The sequence below is a fragment of the Sitodiplosis mosellana genome, unplaced genomic scaffold, assembly GCF_009176505.1.
Source record: "Sitodiplosis mosellana isolate CC-2019 unplaced genomic scaffold, AAFC_SMos_1.0 Smas_scaffold_46, whole genome shotgun sequence".
Taxonomy (NCBI): Eukaryota; Metazoa; Arthropoda; class Insecta; order Diptera; family Cecidomyiidae; genus Sitodiplosis; species Sitodiplosis mosellana.
This window is the reverse complement of record NW_022595288.1, coordinates 42,431-61,524: the sequence shown is the minus strand read 5'-3', so window position 1 is coordinate 61,524 and position 19,094 is coordinate 42,431. Positions and strand designations below refer to the sequence as shown.

Genomic DNA, 19,094 nt, shown 5'->3' with positions numbered 1-19,094 from the left:
TTGTTGATTAAAATCAGTACCGATTATAATCGGCCATGCCCGGCAGCCTAGGAAATGCATACATAAATGGATGAGACCACTGTGGTTTTCATATTGCAATGGCAATTTCAATTGAAAAAAAATTGAAATATTATTTTTTGTTACATTTCAATATTATTGAAACAATCAAAAAGTCTTTTATTAATTTGTTCTTTTAAAGAGTTTTCGAATTTGGACTAGCAAAATGTGAGATTAGTGAAGTCATTTTGACTTCGTCTAAGAAGAAACTTTAGTTTCATTTTTTAAATCACAAACGTTATGAGATATAAAGAGAAACAGAAACAAATGTTTATAGTATCAACATATCGATTTCTTGTTGCGAACCGATAAACATAAGTAAAAAGACTAATGACATAAAGAAAATGCAGAATATCTTTCACAAAAAATGTTAATTTGCTCATAAAAGACTGAACTCCCAGGCCAAATATTCACATTTTCGAATATATTTTCAATGATACTCATATTTGAAACATCAGAAACGCCTTAAATGTTCGCATAATGTTTATCATATCTCATAACGGAGATATTATAGAAAAAAGTCAGCAAAAAGAGAAAGTGTCCATTTGAGCGTGGGCCGAAGCGAAATTCGCGTCAGTATCAAGCACATCATAAAAGAGTGATGCGGGTCCATTTTTGATTCGATTCGCCCCATCGCATAAATCCACAGCTGATTCTGTATGCGATTCGTGCAACGTCAAAGCAAACAAATGAAATCGCACATAATGCGAAGGGTGTTCGTATGGCTTCTGTGTATCGCTCGCTTCAGCTATTTAGCATGTGTGCTATGGATATGGTATACGTTTCAAAGAGCGTATATTTATATTGATTCTACGCTCAAAATGTGTAAAATATCATACGATATCCTAACGCCGAACGTGTGCAAAACGAGATCAACAAACGTCTCATGTGCTCATTCATCGCTTTTTTCCCTCTGTATTTGGCCCTAATTTAAATAAAATGATGGCGTTCGAGTTGTATGCGTCTCTTTCATTCGTTCGCCATTCGAGCGAGATACAGGACGAAAAAAATCTCTCTCTCGCTTTTTTCTTCTCTGTTGTGACTTTTTCGGTGCTGTAAAAAGCCTATCTATTTGTCCATGTACATTGTTCACTCCCTTCTGAATAAAACACGCGCTCTTATGTACTCCATTGTACATAAGTGCATTGTTCGGTTCAACGAAGAGGGTGATGAAATTGAGTCGTCGCTCTCTCGCCCTGTGTGTGTGTTGTTGTTGTTGTAAGTTTGGTGCGAGATGCAGCATTGATAATGGCATCGACAATCGCACCCTTGGAAACCTTAATGAAAATTCACAGACCAAAAAAAAAACAAACTTGAAACGAATCCGGTCGTGGCTTGATTGAAATCCATTCGGTCGATCGGACGTAGTCGTCGCAATTGATGCCTATCAGTTCGTTGCCATTCCAAAATGGCGTGGACTATGAGATTACAATTAAATTGCCAGTGGCTGTGGCAAATGGGACCCTTCCGTAAATTGTTTCAAACTAAAACACATATCACATATTTACATTCCATTTATGATTAAACGCTCGGATTAGGACCATTGTGTAATGTGTAATGAACGGTAGGGCACACGCGTTTTTTACTCTCACTCACACCGTCGCCCATTCGCTGCTTACATTACCACACCACACCGACACACTCGATTTACACGAATCACTCGGGATCTCATTTAAAATGGCATCAGATCCAGGAATCCATAATTAAATGGAACGTTTATAATGAGCACATCAAATATGAAACTTGCTCAAATCGAGCCCAAACACCGGATTTTGTAACATACACGCATAAATTATGAAATTGAGCACCCGAAATGCGCAAAACGGACACATCGGTCTCGCTTCAATTTTGTTATGATTTTTTTTTTTTCCATTCCGACCTATGACTTTGATTGAGTTGGATTCAACACGATGGAAATTTGAATGCTCTACGCTTTAAATATGGATAAACTGGAATGGAAATGGCAGATTTTATGTCGATTATACATTGCTACATAAATTATCAGATCCTCAATTTTTCAATGTTATGCTCAAATAAATATGTGCGTACTTGATGAATTTTATCAACAGATTCAAAGGTTACTACATCAGGATTGTCAGCATCATTTAAATGTTGAATAGTTAATCAACAATTAGAAGAAAATATTACTGTCGAATATTTGAAAATGGACTGAACGTTTATTTCTATTTAAAAGTAGAATTTCAGAGGACGAACTGACAAAAATCATGTTTTTTCACGCAAAAATTGCCAATGTAACAAACAATCATGGAAAAATCTACAAATTTTTTTCAAACTTAAAACAAATTGATGAAAACTGTTGACAAATTGGAATTTACTCATATTTTGACATTTTTCCGAAGTTTTTTATCCAAAAAGTATAATTTACTTTAATTCCAGTGAAATCACGCAATCAAACTAAGAAATCTCATTATTTTCAGTGGAAATTTTGGAAATTTATGGCGAAATTACTTTGTTTCCTTTCATTTTGATTGGTTTCTTCGAACGAAAACAGAAATCGATTCAAATGAGAGAGCGTCTCAATTTGAAAGAAAGAAAAAGTAAGAAAAAAAGAAACAAGAGGCAGAAAAATCATGAAAAAAGATTAGAAAAATTAAAGAATGTGCGAAGCAATCACAAAATTTTTAATTGAACAGGTAAAAAGTAGTTTCAATTTTAAAAAAACAGTTGAACCCTCCCAAATGTTCGATGTTAGTGCTCTAAAACACATTTCAGTTCAAAAAAATCAATTCATTCCTTTTGAATCCGTTCGCTCCTCAGAAAATCCATCGGTTTTTTCTAAGTTTCAAACCGGTAAGCAATCGCTTGGCCTATTTTCGAGTTACCTTCGAAAAAATAAAACCTCGATGAAAATGATTGAATTGTTGTCGGCGGTGCGCATTACACAAGCGTATCTCAAGTGTTTTTTCAGCTAATTTTTGACAGCTCCGAAACGGAAGACAATGAAACGGAATAAGAAAAAAAGAGGATCCATCACAAAGCGAAATATTAAAACGACGATGTTCTTATTCACAAACATCAAAATTCCTTTTGAATGAAGAGAAAAAAAATGATAGCCGTTCAAACAATGAATCTAGTTCTGTTTTCTGTTTTTTTTCTCCTCTGTATTGTTGATCCCTTTTTTCGAGTGTATTTCAGTTTTTGACCTAATATTATATAATGAGCCATTGAGACATGAGCGATCCATTCACGGGGCCCGACACACAAAAAACACACAAACCGTTCCCAAACACACAAAACTATGAACGAAGTGAAACAAATCCGAATCAATCGTACACATCAAGATTAGCTGCCGGTCCATTGTTTCCATCGATGGCTAAACAAAACAATCGTAGAAATTGCGTTCAAAATTGAATGGAAGAAAAAAATGCTGTAAACGATTTGTCGGGTCTTTTGTCGAATGCATTTTTATCGCCAAATAAAATCAAAGAATCTCTCTTTTCGAATTGCAATCGCTATTGAATACAGTTACCTTGAGCAATTGGAATGTGGGTCGATTTAAAATACAGAAACACACACACATCGAAAAGAAAACATTGGCAGAAATTAGTTCAAATGTTGAGCAATTGTTTTGCTTTTCTTTGCCTTTCTTTTCGTGGATTTGTTTACCTTTGCTCATCACTCGAGGGCTAACACTTTTTAAACAGATGCCAGCAACGCTGCAGCTACTGTGCATCTGTCTGGCATTATTTTTTAACTACCCCACGCATAATTAACAACACAATCTTTCGACGAGTTTGTTTATTGTTTCCACTTTCTGCACCTTTGCCGGCATTTTTCTCGGATATTTATTTTATCAATTCAAGCTCTCGACTCAATTCAGAAAATGTTAAGTTTTTTTCAGGGGTTTGTTGAAGCCCCTAGGAGAAAAACTGTTACAAAAATTATTTCTTTTATATTAAATCATTGTATGGGTCGAAAAATCAGTGCTAAGGTTGCATTTCAAACATAATGTGAAGTATAGACGATTTTCGATCCGAAACTGCATTGTATTTTATCGTATGTTTCGATAGAAATGCTATCGGATCATTCAACAGTGTTTAATCAACACGAATGTTGATCCAGCCTTGAAGTAACGAGGTTATTGGTCGTGATTATAGTGAGAATTATGCGTGAATTCATTCACTAATAATATTAATTTACCTCGTTCGAATGTTTGAACTGCGGTCAAGTTCGGTTGGTACATTCAGTTTACGAACAAAATATTTGGTGGATTCAAATTGCAATTCGCAAGTAACATTAAACGCTCAGAGTGTTAATGATTTTAAATCAATTTATTGAACATTCCGATAATAATATCGACAATTTGGAATTGTATTTGAAACAGTTTTAGTATCATTGCAAATGAATTGAATAATGTTGAATACAATTTAATCACTGTGAAACAGTTATGATTTTCAACCTATTTAACCAATGCGTTATGTGAACTATATTATCTATGCATCATGTACTATTTATATTGAAACAACGCACCGTAGTTGTGTTGTGCAAGGAAGTAATGTTGCGATTCTTCTATGGATAAATCAACAAACCAATTTTAGTCCTATCATAGGACTCCTATGCTAAATATCTTGTTCATTGTTTAGATCAAAAACTCTTTTCATTTTCTCTTCTGACGCATTGTAAGGGAGTTTGTTCGTAAAATGTATTTATACCAATACTTCCATACTTTTAAAGCTCATTTTGTAAAGTTGTTAGTGTATTTTTTCAATTGTATGATGATGAATACACTGCACAAAAAATCCTTTGTGCATAGAATTTTAATTCGTGCAAAAATCGCACGCTTTAAATACAGCAATGAACGGAGTCAATAAAAAAGGCGTGTTTACTTTCGCGCGTTGAATGTCAGAGCAACACGTTCGATAGCCGCACGAAGTAATTTCGAGCCAATTTGTGTTCACTAATATTGTTCTATTGAGTGAAACGAGACTACACAGATTTTTTTCAAATTATTTTCAATGAAAGTAAATTAAAACTCATTTTCCCACGATTTATAAAACAAATGATTTATATTTAGGCATTTTTTGAGTTTTCATTACACAGAGACGCGATATCTTGAATCATTTCAACACAATTTTGGGACATCACTAAAATTTGATTTGATTTCATTCAAAAGAAATTCAATTCATTCTCATTGGTTCGGAGACAAAGCGAAGCGATTTTTTTTTTTCATGTAAATGCTTAATTTTGCAAAATTCAACATCACAACGCTATCGTTCAAAGTTTGAAGAAGTAAGTCTTTTTTATTATTCAGTACAAAACAACAGAAGAACTTTCAAAGCGAACTTTGAAGTCTTATCTCACCAAACGTACTGCCAATAGAACTATAAGCATATTCCAAACTTCTGTTCGACTTAAAATTGTTTAAATTGCATTCAAAGCAAAAAACGTGGCTATTTTTTTGCTTCATACTCTCTACGCACCAGCTTCAAACGTTTCCCAGAAGTTCGATGATTCTTTGTGTTGTATTTGAACGATTTTGTATCTTGAGCACTGATAAGCAGTTTTTATGAACATTTCGCATTACAAAAATAGAAAAAAAAATTTAATGACATCAGATTAACACGTAATTCTACCGCATCAAACGATTTATCTTCTTTGTTAATCGTTTGTGTTCATTTCTATCAGTTCAACGTGGTTCGCTCAGTAAACTATATGGCACTGCAGTAATAAAAGTAGTTACCGATTTCTTGGTGTCAATTTCACAGTAATAAAGTCGGTGCAGTCATTAATGATTAAGTCATCTTCGATTTTATACGAGAGTCTTCATGTAGAAAATTCAATTTTACGCGAATTTATTTCAGTTTGACCATCAGCACAAAATGATACCAAATTCAATTTCACAGTGGCGTAAAAAGGCCTTAAATCCGTTCATTTTCGAGAAAGTGAAAGTGTCGAGTGATAAGAAGTCCCTCCAAACTGAATCGGAAAGTTTTCTTTTAGTGAATACAAAACCATCTTCAAACGACCACTTGCCATTTCCAAAGGATTTTACTTTTGAGTCATGTCTACTACCTACGCGATTCAAAGAATTTGCAGATAAAATTCGAAATTTCAAAGTGAAGAAAGATGATGTTTGGATTTTGTCATATCCAGATTCGGGTACAACCTGGGTGCAGAATATTGTTTGGCAATTAAAACATGGAATAGATCAGACAAAGGAACCGATTTCATCATCTGATGCTCTTTATTTGGACGGAGAGTTTTTTGTCGATAGTCCAAATGAAGTGGCTAGGAAAAATTTGAGTTCGAAATTTGAAAATTCATTGGAAAGAGTGGATAATGAACCATCGCCGCGAATCATAATATCACACCTTCCACCGAATTTACTGCCAGTTGATCTGTGGACCATTCGACCAAAAATCATTTACATTGCACGCAATCCAAAAGATGTGGCTGTTTCCATGTTCCATATGCTACGCGATGACTTTAAACACTTTTCGGGGACAATTGAGGAATATTTGAATCTGTTCCTTGAAGAGAGAAACTGGTACGCTCCATTTTTTGCGCATTGCACTAGTTTTTGGCAACTTCGTAACGAGAACAACTTTCTGTTTTTGAGCTATGAAGATGTGATGGCAGATCGATTCAAGGGAGTTAAACGAGTTTCCGAGTTTTTACATTGCTCCAACGTTAAGCATGAGCTCAAGCTACTCAACGATTATCTACCCTTTGAAAATACGCAGATTGGCTGCAAAGGAGCCGATCAAGATTCGAACAATCGGTTAGTATAATATCCATAGATGAAGTTTACAAAATTAACGTAATTTTCCAAGAAGTTCTTTGGTTGGTTTCATGAGCGCAGAAACTGTGTTCGTAGAATATCGTACTACCAAACAATTAAGATTTAAAAATTTTTGGGCCTTAATTACTAATTAGTAACTGAGAAGCGGACAGTTGTCACTCCTTTCTTGTCTCCTTTATAGAAGTGCTTATCATTGTTCCATTTTGACACATTTTCGATTTCAGATCGTACCGTGAACGAAAACTTAGTGGATTTAAGGATGAAATGAGTGAGGAGTTCATCAAGAAATTTGATGAATGGACAGCTTCCAAACTGAAGGACTCTGATTTCAAATTCAATGTTTGAATAATAACGGACTTTTTATATATTTGAGAGTTCTGATAGACATCATTGTGTAAAAACAGAAATTTGAGCAGAAATTTGTTTTAAATCGATATAAAAATTACAATCCAAAAATATAATGAAAAATTCAAAGTCTTATCTTCTTTAGATTTCAATAAGACTGAAGGGGTTTCGAATAATTGGTATCAATTCAGATGTAAAATGGAACACTATTAGAATAAATCGTGAAATTGTCCCGTAAAAAGTGTTTTAATTTGACAGATTCCTTATAACCAATCCAAATTTCAAGCGCAAATTCACACACTTTTAATAATTTGTTTTTTTTTGTTGAAAAACCTAACTTCAAATTTCATACATCCATAACAGAGAGATGAATAGAGAGATGTATCGAGAGATTTTTACATCGTTTTGGAAAAGGTTCTCCTGTTGCTTGGTCTATTCCAATACGTTAAAAATGGTGGAAAAATGAATAGATGTTCTCTCTCATCGAAAATCAAATGAAATCGACGAGGTTTTTCTGCATTTACAATTCACATCGAATTATTCATAGAAACTGTTCATCAAACAAAGCTCTTGTCAAGCTCCTTGACTCCCTATTTTACTCATTCATGTAGAATTTTTCCGAAATATTGCGCAATTTTCGTCAAGTTTGTGTATATTTTTGAATAATTTACAAGAATTGGAATAAATGTACGATTTCAAAATAGGCTCCCATGGCCGAAAGGCTTATATTTCCGTATTTCTCTCAGTTGAACTATGTTGTCCCATTTTCTTCAATCGAATCGTTTTGCCATTACCAGAAAAGGTTCTTTAATTCTCCCGAGAAATGAATGAAATCGAGAGTTTTGTGACCTTCATTCAGAAAAGAACCTCCCGACAACAGATATATTTGCAACGAACATCATTTGGCGAGTGCGACGTATGGAAGAGCAGAAAAAATATCCGTTTGCCGTTATAAAACGGAATGAAGAGGAGAGCTATCAATTACCGTGTTCATTGTCGGTTGTTCGTTCATTGTATTTGTGTGCCTGTGATGTTATCGTAAACAATTGATGTTTTTGGGCTGGCAAAAACTAAAGTCGGAAATTCGATATGGTTGTGAGATAAAAAGCGACCAAAAAAGTAAACGATTTCTCATTTTACTCGATCTCTATCACCGATTTGGATGAAGGAGCATTCATTTTTGCGGGACGATTTCATTCAACGAGATGTGGCTTGAACATTTTTGTTGCCAATGTAATCAACGATCTCGAAGGTTTACAACGTTACAGAAGTCTTCTATTCATTTCCGAATTTGGCACGATCTTTATCGAAAAAATTCTCAAATTGCTTCGATTGTGTGGGCTAAAATAGAAATGAATGGTTATGAAATATTGAAAAATAGGAGCGAAATTGTTTGTCATAAAAATCACCCAGGAAAACGACGCTTCACGGAAATAGACGTCAATGGATTCGTAGCACAATAAAAAAGGAGTTTATTTAAATTGAATGGAAATCACCTTAATTCGTCGGAAAGCGTGCATATTTTTAGAAAAATGAAAACAAAGACGATTCGAAAGCCAATGAAAAGCGGAACGAAACGCTGTGAAAAGGAGTGAATAAGGATTTTAATGCGAAACAAAATGTATGGTCTAATTAAAATTGCACCATTTTATTTTCGAAACGCAATTTTTTTAATGGAAAATATTTTTTCCTTCTTGTGTATCGTAAACAAAGACGACAAACAAATGTTGAGAGGGTGAGTTTATCAGTTGGTTTGAATCGGGTTGTTGAAAATGAGTTTTCTTGGTGGAAGTCGCGCGCGTTGTTTGAGTGAGCACGTGCACGTCATTCATTGTGTGGGGTGACTAACGGAGTGAGAGCCGTGATTGAAACGCCTTCCCACTTGCTAAGAGCCTTTTTATTAGATGGCACAAAATAATGCGTCAACCATTTTTCACTATGAGTGAATGTTATGCCGGTCCCTCGGCAAGAGAGAGAAATGAAGCGAGAGCGAGAACGAAACGCTGAAATTAATAAAATCGACAACATTTCTTTGATGATTTTAATGGCCGAAAGTTGAAAAGGGGGCGATATAATTTATATTTTCAAAATGGGAAATGAGTCGCAGCAACAGAGAGCGAGAGAATGCGAATGACTCGTATGTTTTCACTTAACGGAAGAGTGGAGAATTTGTCACTGGCTGCGGAATCAGCCAATATCCTGTCATTTAAACGCAATCGTCGTCCTTTGAAGTTGATGCGAAAAAGGGAGGAAATAAAAATGGATTCGCAAATCAATTTCAGTCGAAGCTCATGCAATTCAGTTGAATCAATTTCAGTCGGTGCGGCTTTTTCTCATTCCACTGTGGGAAGAACGATATTCGCAATATCTGAACCTATTGACAAAGAGTGCGAACAAAAGGAACATTATTTCGATTCGCGACTCATTATTTCGTTTCTGAAAAGCGAAATCTCTTGTGCGTGCACGTATTCACGGAATTGATCCATTGCTGGTGTGTAGTATTTAAAAGCCGATATTATGAAACAGTTCGCATCGTTGAAGTTGACATTATGCAAGTGATGTGGCAATGGTGGTTGTTGCTGCTGCTGCTGCTGCTGCTGCTGCCGTTTTTCTTTGTGTCTACGTCTGTCGGCTTCTCCGAAATACATAGACCAAGTGAGACCCCTCGTGATTGAAAACCTTTATGTAACCGATGCCAGGCAGTGAATACCTTTTTACATGCTTCACGACGACCGTGTCTACTTATGGCCCCCGTTTGTTTTCCCGCAGCCATAATGATGACTTCTAAACGTGAGCCCGCAATTTCCGATTACACCATATGACGGTATAATTTCGTACAAATCCCCCAATCGCATGCCAACAAAACGTGTATTCATTAATAATCAGTCTCTAAAGTACGCACAGCACACACCCATCTCGAAAACTGATAGCAACCGATTCATTACACAATATCACTCTAAATACCCAAAGCACAACATCCCAAACACGCTCGGGATGAGATTTTATATTCATTTACAACCGATGCTTACTAATGCTGTATTGCTTTTGATGCTGCTCTTGCTGCTACTGTTGTTGTTGTTGCTGTTGCATTTGTGTTGCAAATGCAGGATGTGCGAAATACGAAACACGAGACTCTCTTGCGTTTAATTAAAATCACCGAACGCTACGAAAATTGAATGGGCGATTAAGAGGCTATGTCATCAATCTAAATATTGGCTTCCGAACTCCGTTCTCGATATAAATGCGAAGGGAACACAAACACACCACCATTTTGTTGGAAAAACAAACAAAAAAATCGACACAATGCAACTAGAAGTGGAACGACAAATCACACTCACACCAAACAATCAATTTAACTCGCTATTTACATTGCATGAATGCAAGTTTTTGTTTGTATTTAAACGGGGAAAATTAATTATTGATTCTCAAGTTGAATGGGTTTTCACTAACTTTAATAGGGATATCAAGAACAAAAAATGCACACTTCAAGTGAAATCAATGCTTCGTCATGGGAATTTCAATAATTTATGGTAATCTTTTGAGTAATATGAAGAATGTGTGCAATTTATTAACAACTCCAGCCATTTCTGTCGAACAAAAAGCCGTTTTTTTATTAGAAATTCAAGGCTAATTAAGGCAGAGAGGCATTTTCTGAAGCAACAAGCCAATGAAAATGTGAAGGTAGCTTCAAAAACAGGAAAACATTATCTTTGTTCGCCTCAGACTACACTTTAAAACTGCATTTAATCGAATTTCCCGAAGAAAATGTCGATATAAAAAAGTGATTGTGATGCAAAGTGAAGCACTTTTAAGCTATTTCCTTTTGAAGGGTGTTTTAGTTATTGCCATTTATTGTTGAGCATGAGAGATTAATGAAAACTATGAAAACATGCACAAAAAAAACATTGTTTGTCCCTTGTTCAGTGGCTCACGAGATGTGTATGTTGTCTCATAATGCGTCGAATCCCTGCGGCAAAACACCGAACCCAAATACTAAAGTTGAACCAACTGATAAAACATGAGCAAATTCATTTTTTGTTCCATGCAAAAAGGTGCTCTGTGTCTCATCACTGCAAGCGACATTGTCATTGACATGTAGCAAACATCTATATGGGATAAGAGATCCGAAATCCAGGCTTCAGTCCGCTGCTATGACAACCTATCAATTATACCGAATACATAAGCCGACAGTACATAGAATTCATCTTGAACACAGCGTTTGCATGGAGAATGGTGAAGCACGTGAATTGCTCATAATTATGCTCACAAAATATCCTGCCAAAAACACGCAACAAAACACCTTCGAGGAATTCTTTTTCACCACAAATTTGAACTGCCACCATGTTCATCCAGTTCGTTGGAATGAGAATTTCAAAATTTTGGACCAAGATGGGATTTACAGCGGATTTTTTAATCTAATTCCTTTTAAGAGAGATTTGATCGGAAAATGGTATCGAAGCAATATTTGGTTCAATTTTTTCAGGCTCAATATCGACTCTTGGAGAAATGAGCTCAACAGAGGCGAACATTGATATAGCTAACACAAAAATGATAACAACAACAACAACGACACTTAATACAAAAATGATAAAAAAATCTTAAATTAATTCGTGGAATATCGAAGAAAAACCCACGAATGATGTTCAATTTGAGATTTTTTTTTTTAAACCAAATTACACTATCAAGTATTCGAAAACAGTAATAATTCGTTGAAAAGTGATAGAAAAATCGAAAATTTATCAGAAAATTCATCAACAAGCTTCAGAGACAAGGCCAATTATTTGAATCTGAAAAAATTGTGGAAAAATAAAAAAAATCGATGGAAAAATGAAAATTGTCATCAAAAAAATTCGAAATGTGTTAATATCGTAAAGTTGAATCGTTTACAACATCTATTCAGGTTTGTCACTTCACATTTCGATCAAAATCATTAAAAGCGCATCAATTCAATCAATTTGGTGCATCGCTTCCTAAAAGACTATTTGTTCAATCGATAAAATTCAGACGTCCATGGACAAATTTAAAATGCCGACAACCCACTCACTCGTCATTATGTTTTGCACGCGGAAATATCTTATTTGACCTTCCAATTGTATTGCGCAGCATTTAAACAGCTGTTTTGCTGTTGGTGATCGTAAAAATAAAATCAAATTGCCGCATCAAAACAGATCACTGACAGATAAAAGCCGTCTCAATTTCACATATACGCGCCATACACACGGTCTTTGTATGAAATACATTCTCTTTTCATTGTTGTTCGTACTTCGTAGTCTTCAAAACAGGTAACCAAATTTGTTGTGCGTGTGTGTTCGTATAGAACTTGGACAAAACGAATAGACGAAAAAGGTGAAACAAACACAATCATAGTCCGTTGGTATAGATTCGAATAGAAATTTATTATGCAAATCACACACAACGAAAAAGGGCAAGAGTTTGATCTTTCATGTAAGATTCACACAAATTGAAGAGAATGTTGTAAAATTGTAAGATTTTATTCAGATGCAAAAACCAATAAAATTATTCACTCTTTCCAGTGCAAACGATTGAGTTCTAATTAATTTACGACATTTTGATAGTCATTTATTAAATACCGTGAAAACGGTTTGATTATAGTTTAATTATGCAAAATTACAGTCAAGGCGAATCAAATTACTCACCGGTAAACAATCAAAATTAGGATTAGATGCGATCTTACGCGAAGACAAAACAACTGTCTCAAGCTAGAGATGAAAACAAACTGAACAAAAAAAAAAAACGCGTAAAATTGTAACTCGAATGAATTGAAAACATGTTTGCCGGCACGAACGATTTGATTTGCCGAATCTCATTTGTGTGCGATCATCGGTTTGTATGTGTTGTTTGTTGACTGTATCTGCGGTGAATGTCGTCATAAGAATTAAAACGCCGCTTTCAATGTAGATTGGAATTCAGTCTCAACAAATCGCCAACTCGTTGAGCGATATTATGTGCGTGATCGAAATGTCAATTAGCCTTTGGACAATTGAAATTCGGTTCCAGTAATGGTTTGACGGTGATATTTCAATATATCACATTCGTGATTTACGAATTGTTAATAAGTCTGATTCTTTTCATAAAGGAACGGAAAAAAAAGTGAAAATGAAATTGAGTCCGTAAATTTCGAATTGGTTTTTATTTATGAAATCTTTGGTAAACAAGGTTTATTCATCGAATTCTGATTGAAGAGAGAAACATTTATGTTAAATGAATAATGGAATTGTTTTACATCAAACTGCAAAATATAGTTGATCAGGTGCAATTAAGCTATTTTGTAAGGAACATCTGAACATTTTCAAGTTAAAAATCCACGGAACCAACAATCTGACTTCAATGTGTGCTTTTCTCCTCTTGCCCATAGCGATCAAGCATTTCAACAATATCTGAATAGCCTATTTAAAGGAAAAGAAATCAGTTCATGAGTTCAATAAGAAATTAATACAGCATTCCATCAAAATAATTTTCTTTTCAAAAAGATATGCTTGGACTTCCAACAGATTCTCCCTTTCCCTTTGAAGATGATCGTAACTTGCCTTTCTTCGCAGCTAGCTGAAGTGCAGATTGACCGGACCTATTCTTAATGTTGATATCAGCATCGCTTTCAATTAATAATTTCACAATTTCCTCATGGCCTGTACAAATAATGTGGATTATATATCAAAATCTTTAATGATTTTGTTGTTTGTTCATGTCATTCTATACCATTTGCGACAGCTTTAAAAATTGCCGTCTCTCCCAATTCGTTGCGAATATTCAAGTGCGCACCGCTTTTGACGAGCAATTTCACTATATTCTCATGGCCTAGTTGAATAAATCAAAGTGATGAATCGATAGATTTTGACATTGAAAATGTTGAATTTTTTTTTCATTCTTGCTTCTCTTTTTCCATGTTCATTTCTTCTCTTTCAAAAAGATCTTGTGTATTCATTTTGATATTTTCTTTGTCTGCAATTTCTTTTTTTTTTGCTTTAAAAATCGAATTTTTACATACCATTTTGAGCGGCGATGGCTATTGCTGTATTCATATCCAATTCAGATCTGATATTCAAATCAGCTCCACTTTCCACAAGAATCTCAGCGATCTTTTCTTTTCCTTAAAATAAATCAAAGAGTTGTGAACTATGGTGGATCGATTCATAGTCTACAATGTAAATTGAAGGGGGCTGTATTAATCAATTTGTGGTAGATCTCACCATTCTTAGCAGCAACATACAGAGGTGTTCGACAACCCACTGGTTGAACGTTGACTTTGGCTCCATGTTTAGCTAAGATTTCCACAATTTTTGCATTTCCTAAACGGATTAATTGAATCGATTTTTAGTTGTTCTTCATCATTTGGCTTTTTTTTGAAATCGATTCAATTAAATTTGATATTGTTTGTACGATGCACCCTTTTTCTATTTGTTTACTAAATTCAATTTACCACGTATCGTTGCTTTATAAAGAGGCGTTTCGTTGAAAACATCAAAAGATTCAACATTTGCACCATTTTCGACCAAAATTTCTACGATTTCGTCATTATCTACGTGAGAAGGAGGAAAGGAGAAGAGAAGTTCCTAAGATTGACACACTATTGTGTTTGTTTGATTTGTTTCTACTTGCCATTTTTGACTGCAAGCGAAAGTGCTGTACCAAATAAAGCGTCTTTGGAATTGACATCTGCCCTATTTTTGATCAATAGTTCAACGACTTTTGCGTGGCCTTGATAAAATTGTCGATATTAGTGTTAGTATTAAATTGAAACTTTTAACTCAATGTTTAATATTTTCAAATGATTCATTTGACTCTTCTCTCAAAGCCATTGTCAGCCAATTTCATTTATGCTCAAAGAACAATGTTTATGAAGAGAATTCTGGAGATTAATCTCCATTCGAAGTGTTTCTTCGCTTACACTCAAAAAAATTAGCGGAAAAAATGTTCCGATTTTTCGAAATTCGGATGGATTTATCGGCATTTCTAGTATAAAGTAAATCTCATAAATCAGATGGATTATTCCGAATTGGAATAAAAGTTCCGCAAGAGAGTACAACTCTCAATGAATCACTCACCATTGATCGCTGCAATGATAAGAGGTGTTCTTCTTCGGAATTTAATTTCCGAATTGACGTCTGCTCCACTTCTAATCAATATTTCCATGACCTTTTCATATCCTGAATGAAAAGATTTGTGATCAATGTTAAAATTTCATTTTCTTTGTCTTATGCCCGTTGTAAGTGGTTCGGATTTAATTAAATCCAAAGATTTAATTTTCAACTTTGCGAAAACGGACAAAAAATGAAAGCTGATTGGGTAGGACGTAAAATTTGGGCGAAAACAAGAAAAACTGGCCTTTTGAGTACACCCGATAAGCCTTATGGGGCCTTGAAATCATGATTTTCCCGAATTTCGTTAAATCCTAAAGATTTAACTTTCAAGTGCGGGATTTAAGCATTTTTCACGCAAAATCATACAAATTTGGCCAGTTTTGCCAATTTTATGAAGAAAATAAGAAAATTTGTATGGAAGGTACCCGTAAATCGCTTTCGATTGGCTTCAAAATTTCAGGGATTGAGTTTTTTGGTAAAAAAATAAGATCGAGAAAGTTTCATGACGTTTGGAATATCATAAATGGGATTTCTATTGGGATTTTACTTTCATGGTTTCATAAAAAACTCATTTACCTATCTAAATCTTGTGCTGACCTGAAATCCCAATAAACAAGCCACAGATATGGCTTTCGGTGCTTGATTTGAAGCTGGCTAGAAGTTTTGAATGGGCAGACTGTCGAAAAACGAGATTTCCCAAAAAAATTCACCATTATGTGAAAGTGAAATACTGAGGGTTTCCGTAAACTGATATTCTTGCCTATTTGAACCCAAAAATGGTCAAAAGTGCTTGATTTTTATTACTGATTCAGATTTTTCGGACCATTTCCCACAACTTTTGCCTTATTTGACTCACTGTTTAACGTGAAAAATTCTTAAATCCCGCATTTGAAAATTAAATGTTGAGAATATACGAAAAATGATATTTTTGCATATTTGGACTCAAAAAACGTACAAAGTGGTTGGGTTTTTTGCTGATTTAGAATTTTTCGGTCATTTCCAACAATTCTTGACTTATTTGCAACATGATTTTGCGTGAAAAATGCTTAAATCCCGCACTTGAAAGTTAAATCTTTAGGATTTAACGAAATTCGGGAAAATCATGATTTCAAGGCCCCATAAGGCTTATCGGGTGCCAGTTTTTCTTATTTTCGCCCAAATTTTACGTCCTACCCAATCAGCTTTCATTTTTTGGCCGTTTTCGCAAAGTTGAAAATTAAATCTTTGGATTTAATTAAATCCGAACCACTTACAACGGGCATTATTTTACCTTTCGCCGCAGCTAACGAAAGTGCAGTTTCCCTGTCATTATCTTTGATATTAACATCAGCACCATTCTTGATTAGAACATCGACGACATGATTCAAACCTGAAACAATGGAATTTTTATTAGGAAATATGTGCATGAACGGTAAGTCACATAAAGTGCAGTAAAAACTACCTCGTTGAGCTGCAAAATGAAGCGACGTTTTACCATCATCATCTTGACGATTATCTTGAACGCCTTCTTCGATCAGTGACTCAACGAGCTCCACATCACCTGGATAAGCGAATGGATTATTTATCTAGGATTTAGTTGACAATTGAAAAAAAAAACAGTTTTGCTTAGTTCAAAGTTACTTGAAAAGACGTTTAACCGCGCAAATGTCTTAGTTTTGATTGATCATCATTGTAAGGTAATCAGGTTCATGAAACTTTTGAACTTCCAATTTTGCAACTTACCCATTTTAACTGCATCAAAAAGGGCTGATGATGAAGAACTACATCAAAGTTTATTTTTTTGACTTTCATTATTGTTCTATTATTATGTCATAATTTATTAAGACGAAAACATCTAAAACACTCACACATTTCCATCCAAAGGATTTGCGGTAGAATATATTTCTCCAGTGTTTGCACTCAAAACCGCACCAAAACCCAACACCAGTATAGTGAGATAATCCATTCTAAACCTAGTTCCAAAATGAATCGTTAACAAATGTACATAAAACGATAGAAGACACTTCTTTTTCTAACAATGCCGGTACTGAATAAAATACGTCGTTTCTGAATCTAAACCGAATTCCAACTGATTTGTGATTTCGTCGCGAAATTTTTGATACGTTGTAATCAACATAGGCATAAAATACTTAAATTGATTTGATTACTCACGCAGAAGTGTCTTCTGATTAATCAGAAAAAAATAAAGTTAAGAATAAGGCCACTGAGTTATCAAAATCGACGATAAAGCCCACAAATAGCGCAGTATCAACACAAAGCCAAAAAAAGGCATAGAAAGAATGCAAAAAATAAAAACAAACGATTTAATCTGGCTTTGGACTACCATCAACGCCAGTTTAAACGTTGTTTATTTCAAGTCTTACTCGAAATCGCTTTGAAATGACCAATTTCAAGTTAAAAAAAAACTGATTGGCGGCATCAAAATCTAGATAAAATAGAATCTAGGCGTTTTATTTTCATTGTAACACGACACAAAAAGTGATTCTTCGAAGCAATATTCGTCACGATCAGATTTGTCATAGGCAGATATAACGCAATTCAAAGATTTTGGAGTTAAAAAAATGAGTTTTGCAAACGAAAAATAATTTTTATCACATTTAAATGAACCGTTGCGACCAAAAATTCCCTCAAAGAATTGTTTGTGTGTGCAACATTTATTGCGCGTAAATTTTCAAGAGGAATGAAGCGAGCGACTCTGTCGTTCCTAACACAACAGCTTGTAATACGAGAAAAAATTGTACATAATGAGTGTGAGCGAAACAGCATAAGTTTTTGGCTCTCGATTGTCTTCCATATAGGCAATTGAATATAATATTATTAAATATTTACGCATGGAAATATCTCGGAAACAGCTGGCTAAATCGGCAAAATGGACCGTGATGTCACTCCCGAGGAGTGTAAACACCCGGCTGGTTTGATAGCCTAGAATACAAATCCGGTGATATTTCAGCTAATCCATGGATTCTCAGTATTTGACCAGGTTCCAGTGCTTCCTTTTTTATGTGCATCTGTAAAGTCATTCTGCCTATGTTTTGTATGGAATTTTACCACAACACAAAAAAATTGAAGTGGTAGACTCAGGTCAAATCCTGAGAATCCATGGATCAGCTGAAATTCCACCACATTTGTATTCTAGGCCATCAAACCAGCTGGGTGTTAACACTCCCTTTGGGAGTGACAACACGGTCCATTTTGCCGATTTACCCAGCCGTTTTCGAGACATTTCCATGTGTACATTTGGCCATAGAAGCCAATGCAATAGCAGCGGCGCTCCGAGGTTTTCATACAAACTTCCCATGTAGACCAACACAGGCAAAAATCGAAAAAAAAGTTTAAATTTTTTTTTCGATTCTCATACAGTATTCAATGTACCCAATCCATTGGTGCTATCGGCACATCGAAATTCGCACTCGTTCTCAACTTATAAGTTGATATGATAATTATCATAATTTTGAAACAGACTGCATCATGCCCGAAATTAGATTCAAATAGAAACAACAACAAAGTGCCACAAAGCAAGTTTCGGATTTGGAATGATTTTTTATGTTGCGCTCACATTTGCTTTGTGTCGCTTTGGTTCAAAAACTTACCTTTGTTCGTAGTCAAATGCCATGCTTCGATTCAATTCTCAAATATTCTGAGGGAATTTTTTCGTCGCAACGGTTCAAATGTGATCTATTTCTATTTCGCAGAAGTTCCACAGTTAAACATATTTCAAATATGATGTTACCATTTTTCCAAGTTTTTTTGTTGAAATTTTGAAGAATGAAAACCAAATGAACGAAACGGAAAATTCGTGTTGAATTTCCAACGATTTACTGATCATAAAT

General features: G+C 34.9%; 2 protein-coding genes across 3 annotated transcripts; one reads left to right on the top strand and one right to left on the bottom strand.

Moving 5' to 3' along the window:
- Nucleotides 1–5,732: 5,732 nt before the first annotated feature.
- LOC129569835 (sulfotransferase 4A1-like) lies at nt 5,733–7,276 on the top strand. The gene is made up of 2 exons (XM_055449013.1): nt 5,733–6,799; nt 7,045–7,276. The coding sequence occupies exons 1-2, from the start codon at nt 5,898–5,900 to the stop codon at nt 7,163–7,165; spliced, it is 1,023 nt and encodes a 340-aa protein (XP_055304988.1). The 5' UTR covers nt 5,733–5,897; the 3' UTR covers nt 7,166–7,276.
- Nucleotides 7,277–13,297: 6,021 nt separating this feature from the next.
- On the bottom strand, nt 13,298–17,345 carry LOC129569876 (serine/threonine-protein phosphatase 6 regulatory ankyrin repeat subunit A-like). Of its 2 annotated transcripts, none has more exons than XM_055449077.1 (12): nt 17,112–17,345; nt 16,987–17,024; nt 16,706–16,829; nt 16,535–16,633; nt 15,229–15,330; nt 14,783–14,881; nt 14,604–14,702; nt 14,374–14,472; nt 14,172–14,273; nt 13,883–13,981; nt 13,714–13,812; nt 13,298–13,572 (listed from the first exon to the last, which is right to left on the bottom strand). In XM_055449077.1, exons 1-12 carry the CDS (start codon nt 17,119–17,121, stop codon nt 13,511–13,513), a joined length of 1,032 nt encoding a protein of 343 aa, XP_055305052.1. In that variant the 5' UTR covers nt 17,122–17,345; the 3' UTR covers nt 13,298–13,510. The 2 variants fall into 2 exon arrangements, with proteins under 2 accessions (XP_055305052.1, XP_055305051.1); XM_055449076.1 differs by having other exon boundaries at nt 16,706–16,804; nt 17,112–17,344.
- Nucleotides 17,346–19,094: the final 1,749 nt, after the last annotated feature.

Excerpts from the sequence above, each read along its gene's own strand:
- LOC129569835 (XM_055449013.1), top strand. The coding sequence starts at position 5,898 with ATGATACCAAATTCAATTTCACAGTGGCGTAAAAAGGCCTTAAATCCG. Across the intron at positions 6,800-7,044 it reads GATCAAGATTCGAACAATCG|ATCGTACCGTGAACGAAAAC; the intron begins GTTAGTATAATA and ends TTTCGATTTCAG.
- LOC129569876 (XM_055449076.1), bottom strand. The coding sequence starts at position 17,209 with ATGGATTATCTCACTATACTGGTGTTGGGTTTTGGTGCGGTTTTGAGT. Across the intron at positions 15,331-16,534 it reads TTCGTTAGCTGCGGCGAAAG|GATATGAAAAGGTCATGGAA; the intron begins GTAAAATAATGC and ends CTTTTCATTCAG. Across the intron at positions 14,703-14,782 it reads TTCGCTTGCAGTCAAAAATG|ATAATGACGAAATCGTAGAA; the intron begins GCAAGTAGAAAC and ends CTTCTCACGTAG.